Source organism: Ctenopharyngodon idella, chromosome 15 (genome assembly GCF_019924925.1).
Source record: "Ctenopharyngodon idella isolate HZGC_01 chromosome 15, HZGC01, whole genome shotgun sequence".
NCBI lineage: Eukaryota > Metazoa > Chordata > Actinopteri > Cypriniformes > Xenocyprididae > Ctenopharyngodon > Ctenopharyngodon idella.
This window is the reverse complement of record NC_067234.1, coordinates 32683712-32695236: the sequence shown is the minus strand read 5'-3', so window position 1 is coordinate 32695236 and position 11525 is coordinate 32683712. Positions and strand designations below refer to the sequence as shown.

Genomic DNA, 11525 nt, shown 5'->3' with positions numbered 1-11525 from the left:
CTCAAAACAGTTCATGAAATAGCTAAAATGTATACAAAAATGTTAATTGTTTAGAAAAGATAATTATTGAATATTATAAAAATTAAACATGCACAACCGCAAAAAAAATGAGTGACAACTCGCCCTGTTCAGGAGGTTAAAATCTACCTTCTTTATTTAGTTGACTCTGATCTGAAAAAGCAGAAAAACTTTTTCTTCAGATTACTTGGTATAGTAATTATTCATGAATTAATTTCTATAAATGATGTGCAGTCTGCTGTCACTGCTGATGTGTGTGTGTGTGGTCTGATGATGTCACTCTGGCCTGAGGAGAGGAACTCTATCAGCTCGTATATCTCACATACATCTGAGCGCTGAGAGATGAATTGCTTCACTCCTCTTATATTTCACTCATGACTCCAGCTTCCGCTCAAACATTCAGCCCGGAGCGATCCTGGCACTTCCATCTGTCATCAATGCCAAGCGGTGCCGTACATCTAACTTTAATGCATACAGGGCAAGATCACACATGCAGATCAAAACACGAGCACTTCTTATTAACACTGGAGGAAATGTGTAAAGACATACTGGACATGAACAAGCATCCATGAATCACAGGGATCGGCTTTGGATATGTACGAAACCAGTTTATTTGATATAATATCAATCCACAGCTCTATGTACAAAATAAAAATGCAGTCTCTATAGCTCAATGGGAATGTTTTCAATTAGAATCCATTATCATCTAAAATATTTTCCAGTGGCTTTTCTTGATTGCATTCAGCAAATTTTGGAATTTTAAAACACCAACCAAAAGTTGCTTGTTTAAACTTGTTAAAACATAAAATAAATGAAAAGGTAAATTAGAAAATAAATTACACTGTACACATTTTGTCTGTGTAAAGGCTCGGATCGTCTTCTATAATGTGTGTTAATGTGTCAGTAAAGCAGGGCTGAACTACAACAAACCATATAAACAAGAACAGAACAGTCCATCAGCTAAAAATCATATTGCATTTATCAACAAAATTCAAGTAAAACAGGACATAGTGACCTAGAATGAGCTGTAAAAAAAAAAGGAATCATAAAAAAATCTGTTCAGCATTATTTTGACCTGAGATCAATCAATATTCAACACAATTACTCAATGAATATTCAACTCACATGTATTTTTCAGGTCAGAATAGTGCACAGTATGTACATTTCGCATAAATTGAAAAGAAATAAACACAAATATATACAATTCTAAAGAAAAAAAATGGTGTTTACAGCTCTGTACAAATATGAGAATGTCGAACAAACAAAACTGCATCATATTTTATCGGCTGTCTTACATCTAAAGGACATAATAAATAAATCACAGCCCTTATTTTGGAAATAAACAATGAAAATGTTTGGCGGTCAAACGTTTGCGGCTGCCAATGGCGAATGTGCAATTCTAATTCTATTGATTGTACCACCACGTTTCCCGCGGTTCTGATTGGCCACAGCGCACATGTAGAGCTCATCTAGTGTGTTCAAGTGTCTATGGTGGATAAGCATCATATCTTACAGCTGTTTCGACAGGAATTCAGGAATATTAGTGTGGAGAAACCGTGGTCATGCATCAGCTGAGCTTTCATCGAGTCTGTCTCCTGATGCGTTTCAGCTCTGGGTTTCGTCTTGTGTCTCGTTCTCTGTGCTGCTGTCCCGTCGCACCCAGATGACCTCATCGGGCAGCGCCTGCTCATCCACACTGGCCACTGACATGGCGCACTGCTTCCCTAAATGAGACAGCTTGGCATGCTGGGATTTGTAGTCCTTCTTGCTCTCAATTTCCTCCTCCTCCTCTTCTTCCTCCTCAGCTGTGTCTCCCTCCAGCGAGAGGGCGGAAAGCGGTCCCTCCGCGTCCGGCTCGGTAGACGGGCTTAGGGCGGATGGACAGAAGTCGTCGTCGTCGCTCAGGATGTCCGTTTCCTTCACGTCCTGTTCCTGCTCCTCGTAGCGCTGAAGGTCAAACTGCTCCTCCACCCAGCGGTCGGTGTCGCCCGCCGGGATGACGCCCTGCTGCTGAGCAGGCTGGGAGTCGGGCGAGTCGCTGTCGGGCTCGGTGTCGAAAACGATGTCCGTGTCGATGGTGAAACGGTTCCGAACTAGTTTCCTTCGGCCCAGAGTGCGAGTCGGAGCAGAAACTGAGAAGATACAAAACCCTGAGCATCACTAAATGTTTGCACAGATATCTGACAGTTTTATTGTAAATTTTGTTCATGAGTTAAACTCTGCTTCCAAATATTTGGACATGAAAAAGAAGTCTCTAATTTATTTGATAAAAAATACAAAAAAATATTTTTTTACAATTTAAAATAATCATTAAACTATTGTAATATATGTTAAAATGTAATTTATTCCTGTGATCAAAGCTGAATTTTCAGCATCATTACTCCAGTCTTCAGTGTCACATGATTCTTCAGAAATCATTCTAATATGTTGATTTGATGATCAAGAAAAATTTCTGATTATTGTCAGCTTTGAAAACAATAAGACCAGGATCTTGGCTTGAAGTCAGTCTTTAGCATCAGCTGTGTTTGTACCTGCTCTGTTCATGGCCGGTCGGGCTCCTTTAAGAGCGCACAGGCGTTTTCCTCCGAAGGGAACGTACTGCTGACTGAGAGGAAGGCTTTCCGTCTTCAACAGCTGACGGCGCTGTTTATCTCTCAGGATGGAGTGAACCATCTTCAAGAAGTCTTTCTTACTCTCGGGAGAGCTGCGGACACCATTTGAGACACACATTTACACATTGACATATGTTCAAAATAAATGGGTCAGATACCCTCTAATAAATGGGTCAGATAAATATGGTTTATATTTGTAGTTTACATAACAATAACAGCACATTTCAGTTTGACATATATGTACATTCGCCAGATGGTGACAGTTTTCTAATTAGTAATGTATGCTAAGGCAAGCCTCCCTCTAACTTTAAATAAATGTATTTATTTTAATATATATATATATATATATATATATATATATTATTTATATATTTAATATATATTACAATTAATGTAAAAATATATTTAATATATTAAAACTTATTTTAATATATATTTATATATTATATTATTATATATATATTTTTATATATTTATATATTTTTTTTTAAATAAATGTTAATATATAAAATATATTTTACTTTAATTGTAATATATTTTATAATATAAATAAATGTTAATATATATTTTATATCATATATTTTTATATATTTTTTAAATAAAATAATATAATACCATTTATTTATATTATAAAATATATTACAATTAATGTAAAAATATATTTAATATTAATATTAAAATGTATTTTTAAAATATATAAAAAATATATATAATGTAAAAATATATATTAAATATATTGTTACACTAATTGTAATATATTTTATAATATAAATAAATGTTATATATATATATATATATATATATAAAATAAAAAATAATTTTCTTTTTGTTTTAGTGCAGGAGACACTGACCTGCAGCAGAGCTGAAACACTCTCTCTGGTCTTCCCTCTGATTCAGACTTCACATGGATAATCTCACAGACGGCTGCGCTCTCTCCATCTGCAACCACACATACTATGATCAGGTCCCCGTTTATCCCATTAGGGTTTCGTTTGGGTCCGACATCCTCATGCATTGATTGGTTTTGTGTGTCATGGGTGAGCTTACCTGTATTGGACAGTGTGCGCACCTGAAGCGCATCAGTGGGGATCATGTGACGGAAACGGAACGGATCTTTCTCCTCACCTGAGACCGATGCTCTGTGAGAACCACCCTGAGAAAGAGACACAGACGCGTGTGAATAATGTGTTATTATTTTGAGGGTGTGAACACTGTACGATACTGCAAACAAGAGCATGGATACAACACCCAGTTAACTGAAGAATACTTCTTTAAGCCCATGAAAAAAGGGTGGAGGATAGAAAGAGAGAGAGAGAGAGAGAGAGGGGAGTGTTTGGCAGTCAAAAGATTCAACTGCTCTGATACTGAACATCACAACACTCACCATTTTCTTCTTCTGTTTGGAGTAATCTTTACAGATGAACACAACAGCGGTTTTGAACACTGGAGAAGAAAGATACAACATTATACTCCAGTTCACTTCAGAACTTCACATCTGTCTGTCTGTCTGTCTATCCAACTAACTATTCAAATGTCATTCCATCCATCCATCCATCCATCCATCCAACTAACAAACTATCCAACTGTCATTCTATCCAACCAACCATCCATCCATCTATCCAACAAACAACTACAGTAACTGTCATTCTATCATCCATCCATCCAACTATCCAACTGTCGTTCCATCCATCCATCAAACAAACATTCTATCATCCATCCATCCAACCAACCAACCAACCGTTGTTCTATCCATTCGTCTTACAAACTATCCAAACTATCCAACTGTCATTCTATCCATCCATCCAACTGTCGTTCCATCCATCCATCCATCCATCCATCAAACAAACTAACATTCTATCATCCATCCATCCATCCATCCATCCAACCAACCAACCGTTGTTCTATCCATCCATCCATCCATCCATCCATCCATCTAACTTACAAACTATCCAACTGTCATTCTATCCATCCATCCAACTGTCATTCTATCCATCCATCCATCCATCCATCCATCCAACAAACCAACCAACTATTCAACTGTTGTTCCATCCATCCATCCATCCATCCATCTAACTGTCGTTTCATCCATCCATCCAACTCTTCAACTGTCGTTCCATTCATCTATCCATCCATCCATCCATCCATCCAAAAAACAAACTAACATTCTATCATCCATCCATCCAACCAACCAACCAACCAACCAACCATCCAACCGTTGTTCTATCCATCCATCCATCCATCCATCCATCCATCCACCTAACTTACAAACTAACTATCCAACTGTCATTCTATCCATCCATCCAACTGTCGTTCCATCCATCCATCCATCCATCAAACAAACTAACATTCTATCATCCATCCATCCATCCATCCAACCAACCAACCAACCGTTGTTCTATCCATCCATCCATCCATCTAACTTACAAACTATCCAACTGTCATTCTATCCATCCATCCAACTGTCATTCTATCCATCCATCCATCCATCCATCCATCCAACAAACCAACCAACCATCCAACTGTCATTCCATCCATCCATCCATCCATCCATCATTCATCTATCCATCCAACTATCTAACTGTCGTTTCATCCATCCATCCAACTCTCCAACTGTCGTTCCATTCATCTATCCATCCATCCATCCAAAAAACAAACTAACATTCTGTCATCCATCCATCCAACCAACCAACCAACCAACCGTTGTTCTATCCATCCATCCATCCATCCATCCATCCATCCACCTAACTTACAAACTAACTATCCAACTGTCATTCTATCCATCCATCCAACTGTCATTCCATCCATCCATCCATCCAACCAACCAACCAACCAACCGTCATTCTATCCATCCATCCATCCATGAGTTGAGGTTGTGGGGGGACAGAACGTACCGAATGTGGCCAGCTGTGGCTCTTTCTTGCACTTCCCTAGCGAGGAGGACGGGTTGATCCATGTCACGCTGGTGTGGAGGAGTAAATCTCCCATAGACAAGTCGGCAACCTGTAATCATAGCAGACTTCTCCGTTAGAGCTCGCACAACACACACACAGAGCTCGCAATCTGCAATCCAGAAGGGATCACGTCTGTCCCTGGCTGCATCATTCAGAGCTACAGCCATATTATGCAACTAAAGTATCACTGTATTCACATAATAAGCTGATAAGATTTAAATGCAGGCAGATGTCAGTAAATAGAGGAATGAAGAAGGAAATCTGATCCGATCGACTGTTTTAACTTTTTATCAGCAGCAGAGCATGAAATGTGGTTAAAAACTTCTTGGACTGAGATCCAAGTTATACTTAAATGCAACCAAAAATAAAGAGCGAACTGACACCATGAGAATAAAACATTATTTTGATATTGTTTTTAGATAATAGTTGCATAAACAATGAAGTCAATACTGGGAAATTCACATTTAGACACAAAATTATTTGGAGAGTTATTTCATTTAACAGCCCCAAAAGACCACAGTTAATATTGACGACAAATACTGAAATGAAATTGGACCTGTTGAGTGAAGCAAACAGTGACGGCTGCTTGTCCAATGAAATTAGTCGACTGGAATGAACTGAGGTAAAGTTCACAAACCTCTTTCTTTTCTCCAGTCTGTTCAGAGATGAGGAGGTCAAACACGGCTCCAAACTCCTCGTGGATCTTCTGCATCTCGTTGATGTGACTGGCTACGGTGTTCATGGCTTTCATTGCAACTGTACAACAGCAGAAAAAAGAAATTATATATCAATTATATATGTGCCAATTATGAATTCAGAAAGTTTCTGAGAACATAACAGTTCAGATTAATGGTTTTAAAACAGATATTGGAATTATTTCTGAAGGATCATGTGAAAATTCAGCTTTGATCACAGGAATAAATTTCATTTTAATAATTAAAATGTAATTGTAATAATATTTCATAATATTACTGTTTTTACTGTATTTTTAGCAAATAAATGAAGCCTTGGTGAGCATATGAGACTCCTTTCAAAGACACTAAACATTTTTACAGACCCTAAACTTTTGATTCAATATGGCATAAAGCTTTATGATGCACACAGGCTGGTATGAACCCAGACTCTCTCACCGTTCAGATGGTAGTGCTCCTCGCTGTCAGGGTCGGTGAGCGAGTGCAGTTCTCTCAGCAGCAGAGGGTATTTCAGCACTCTCTGGATGGGTTTGATCAGGTATGACTCCAGCGTGGACGAATGCTGCTGTTTGGGGTTGCGCTCGTCCAGAAATGCCTTGAAGGCCGCATCTGTCTTTGCTGGAGAGGACACAAACACAGCAAGTTGTGATTATGCTGTCACAGGATTGTGTGTTTTGATAGTGATAGAGAGATTTAAAGACTGGTGGCATTTGTTATGTTTTTCACAAGTACACAATGTTTTCAAGCACATTAAGTTCTTCAACTAACTGGAAAACACTGTTATGTAACATCACAAATTTGCAGAATCGATGTTAAATAGTAAAAATAGACAGCGAGAAGATCCAGACCAACCTCACAGACACCCACACACAGCGGCACAATTATACGACTGACACCCCAGAGCCGCTTACATGAGATTTACAGACCCCCTGCCGCAGGGCTCTGTGAAAATCCCAAAATTCACAGGGAGCAAGGTCATGTTTGAGCTGAGATTTACGTACCTTTGACCAGCACTTTGGGCACTTTAGTGTGGCTGGCACAGAAAGCGCTGTAGATCTTGAAGCGGTCGGCATAATACAGGAATGAGCCACCCAGAGAAAAGAGGATTTTCTGTAAGACGAGAGGGATTTTGAGAGAAATACTTCAGGTATCATGGTTTGTGTTGGATAAATCTGGTTATGAATAGCTTTGAGTGATATACTACCATAGTACATGTCCAAAAAACATGGTATTATTATCACACACGCACAATGTATATGCCCAAAAAACAAGGTACCATAATAATAGTAATAATGACAATAAAATCTACAGACCAGAAATGAAACCACAGTCACAAACCTTGAACTCTTCCACTCGCTCCAGTTTCTCCAGGTCCGGCACCAGTCGGGTTCCGTCTTCCAGAGTCTTCAAAAATTCCACCTGGAATTCCAGCATCTCCGGGAGGTTTCCGAACAGCACGTCCAGCTATTAGATACACATGCAGGAAACAGTGTATGTGGTCAAATGTAATATCTAAAACAAATACTTATGTCATATGGACTACTTTTATTATATATAATTATTATAGTTAACTAAAACTAAATCCATAAAAACAAGTTTTGTTACTTGAAATAAAATAAAAACTGAATTTTATTTCAGCCAGTTGCCAACCATTATATATAATGGTCTGTTATTACTTATCAAATTTTCAAATATTTGTAATAATTGTGAGAAGAAAAAAAAAAAGTTATATATATATATATAAATTAGAGTTTTTATTTTTATATTTTCCATTTTCACTTGAATTTTTATTAAAGTTTTGGTCATTTTGTTTTTTGTAATGTTTTTATAATTTTTATACGTCTATATAGTTTTTATTAATTTTTTATTTCACTTTTAGTTTTATTTTAGCACATCAAGTAAAACTAAATGAAAATGAGAAAAGTTTCCTTGGCAACTGGCTGAAATAAAATGATTATTATTATTTTTAAATACAGTTTATTTGATTTTTAGGTTTATTTTATTTCAAGTAAGAAAAAATGTTTTTGTGGATTTAGTTTTAGTTAACCATAATAACCCTGATATATTTACAAATAAATAAAAATATAAAAAATATATAATATATAAAATTCTTTATATAAACAAAGTTATGATAGACAGAACAAATATATACATATTTAATATTAATTAAATATCATATAAGTAAAAATTGTGTAAAATAAGTGTTCATATCAATAATTTTATTTTTAATCTCATTTGATGTTAATAAATTGTTTAAAGTGTGTACATAAAAATATATTTATTACATAAAATAAGTATTATATATATATATATATATATATATACACACACATACACACACACACACACACACACACACACACACACACAACATATACTGGTATTTGTATCAGCCTTTAAGAGACTCAAATCAGTCAAACTACATCTCTTTTGAGTCAGCAATGATGCATAATGAGTTCTGCTCTCATATGTAGGGCATTAAAGGACGGAACATTGAGAACTTCCTCTCTTCAGTCTGATGTAAGTTTTCCTCTTTTTGTGTCTCCCTCCCACTCCCTTCTCTACCTCTCCTTTCTAGTGTGTGTTTGTCTCCGTCTCTATGTCCTCCTACACGCTCCTCTCCATCAGGATGATTATGAAATATCATTCTGTGTTCTGGAGGTGTGTTCCAGCTCGCCAGCTGATAATAATATGAAACCATCAGAGGCGCTTTGACTCACCTCATCTTGAGTGAGGAAAGACTCCTTCTGCAGTGGGGTTAGATATCGCCCGATCAAACAGTTCAGATCCTGAAAGAGACAAACATATTAAAGAACAGCCTATGAACAAATATGGAAAATTAACAATATATTCTACCAAATATTTGACCAGTTTCATGGCTGTACAATTTGTTAATATCCCTGAGAGAGATTGACATATTTCCCTATAGGAACTTATTTTGGCAGGTTGTTTGAGGGGATGAGCTGAAAAATACAATGTCTATTGACAGCGCAAAAGGGCAAATTTCAGCAATAAAGGCCCGTTCACACTAAGGACAATAACTATAATGATAACGATTAAAAAATCGTTCTAATTATAAAAGAATAGCAGAGTCGACACCACAACTACAATGATAACAGCACAGAGAAACAATATTGTTGGAATCACTTTTTTCCAGCTGATGAACGATAAAAACATTGACATCCACTCAGAATCCATCCTCCTTTAAAGAGCTCGAGCATTTAAAGCGACAGATGACAACACTGCAGAGCGTGCTTATAATAAACACAATGATATCATCCACTGTGGACAATAATATAGTTATCGCTACAGTTATCTTTAATAGTTATCATTCTTGGTGAGTATGGGCCTCAACCTTTCCATTTAAAAGAATTGGTTCAAAACACTGATTCGGAGAATCATCTCAGCAAAGAACTCAAGAGTCATTTTAAGTGTTTTAGTAAAAAATACATGTAGTTCAAGTTAATGTTTATGAGGATGCATTGTTATATTGATCCATATACAAAATGTATTTAATGTCAGGCTTCATTGTTAAAATAGAAAGTGAACAACATTTTACATGCAATAAATATTTAAAAATCGTGGTAGGTAGTGGCTGTTTGGTAAAAAAAAAAAAAAAAAAAAAAAATCACAATTAAAAGTCATAAATACATACAGTAAATACCTTTAAATATATATATATCAGTGGCGTGCAGTGGTGTTCTGAAATGAGGAGGCACATTTTTTAATTTTTTATTAATCAAATGTAAATTCATGTGCATTACTCTTAGCGTTGACACATCTTCCTTGTTAAATGAACATTACTTTACATCTAAAAAGAAAAAAAAGAAACCAAATACAATTCTATTTTGTAATTTTACATTAAAAATGTATTGTAATAAATGTTCTATTTATCAAAACCAAGTCAATCTCATCAAGTTTGTGTTTTAAGCATTTCTACATTCATTCCAAAATAATAACTAAAGGCGATAACAATTTAAACAATATATTTTATTTGTGTATTGATGTTTTTCTTTTTAATAGTCAACTTTGCTATTTGCTATTTTGGATCATCAGTCATGCTCCGTAAACACCGTCTGTCACAGACACGAAGATGTACTTTTAATTTCACTTTTAATTTCTGATTGCACTAAAAAACCCAGCAGTCAACATGTTTTCAGTCCATTTCAAGTTTGATTTTGACGTGACATAAAGCGGTAATATCTAACTGGGTGATCCGTTTACTTACTTTTCAATTCCCATTGATGCCATCATTTGTTCATTCAAACTGACGTGCGGAACGTGCACGTAAACAAGAGGCGGCGATAAATATATTTACACACTCATATCAGGTTTAATTTCTGCTTGAGTGCTAAATACATAAATACCTTTAAATATATGTATGTATATATATATATATATATATATATATATACACACACACACACACACATACACACTCATATCAGGTTTAATTTCTGCTGGAGTGCTTTATTCAGACTGTTGATTTAGTTCTCTTCTCAAACAGGCAGACAAATCCGAACACAACGCAAACATTCCCAACGAAGGACAGGATCTCATCTAATCTCAGGCAGACGGGAAAATACTGTCATGTCTCTGTCGTTAAGCTTGACACAGCAAGCAAATATGAACTATAGAGTGAGAATCACTGTCTGTATCTGCCACAGAGAAAGATGGGTGTGCTCTGAATGGCATACTACCATACTACTACTTTTACAGTATGCAGTATGTAAATCATCTCTGCGCACAGATATTTGCCAAAAAGTCCAATATACAATGGGTATTTCCAGTCTTAAATGCTGATCCATACAGCATTCCTGCCGTCTTAAAAACACAATACAGGAACAGCTAACTCATAGAATAACACTCTAAGCACCATATTTTAACTATAAAGTCTTGGCATAATGGTTAGAGAGTCAGACTTATAACCCAAAGGTTACGGGTTTGATTCTCAATTCCGGCAGGAAAATGTAGGTGGGGGAGTAAATGAACAGCGCTCTCTTCCACCCTCGATACCCACAACTGAGGTGCAAGGCACCGAATGGCCAATTGCAACTAACACTTGGGGGTCTGGATTAATTGCAAATGGCTGCCCACCGCTCCGAGTGTGTGTGTGCACGGTCTGCACTGTGTGTGTGTTCACTTCTCAATGTGTGTGCACTAACTGGATGGGTTAAATGCAGAGGACAAATTCTGAGTATTTATTACCATACTTGGCCTTCACGTCACTCACTTTCATATCCTTTTTTCAC

General features: G+C 36.5%; 1 protein-coding gene across 6 annotated transcripts in view; it reads right to left on the bottom strand.

Moving 5' to 3' along the window:
• Positions 1–605: 605 nt before the first annotated feature.
• Positions 606–11525, bottom strand: part of tiam1b (TIAM Rac1 associated GEF 1b) — a 92632-nt gene continuing 81712 nt past the window's right edge. For all 6 annotated transcript variants that reach the window (XM_051863324.1, XM_051863329.1, XM_051863325.1 and 3 more), the window contains 11 exons: positions 8994–9062; positions 7612–7737; positions 7275–7383; positions 6712–6891; positions 6219–6337; positions 5522–5630; positions 4015–4073; positions 3678–3783; positions 3482–3569; positions 2550–2722; positions 606–2150 (listed from right to left, as the gene is read on the bottom strand). In XM_051863324.1, the coding sequence (XP_051719284.1) occupies positions 1624–2150; positions 2550–2722; positions 3482–3569; positions 3678–3783; positions 4015–4073; positions 5522–5630; positions 6219–6337; positions 6712–6891; positions 7275–7383; positions 7612–7737; positions 8994–9062 (1665 nt within the window). In that variant the 3' untranslated portion in view covers positions 606–1623. The remainder of the gene's footprint in view (positions 2151–2549; positions 2723–3481; positions 3570–3677; positions 3784–4014; positions 4074–5521; positions 5631–6218; positions 6338–6711; positions 6892–7274; positions 7384–7611; positions 7738–8993; positions 9063–11525) is intronic.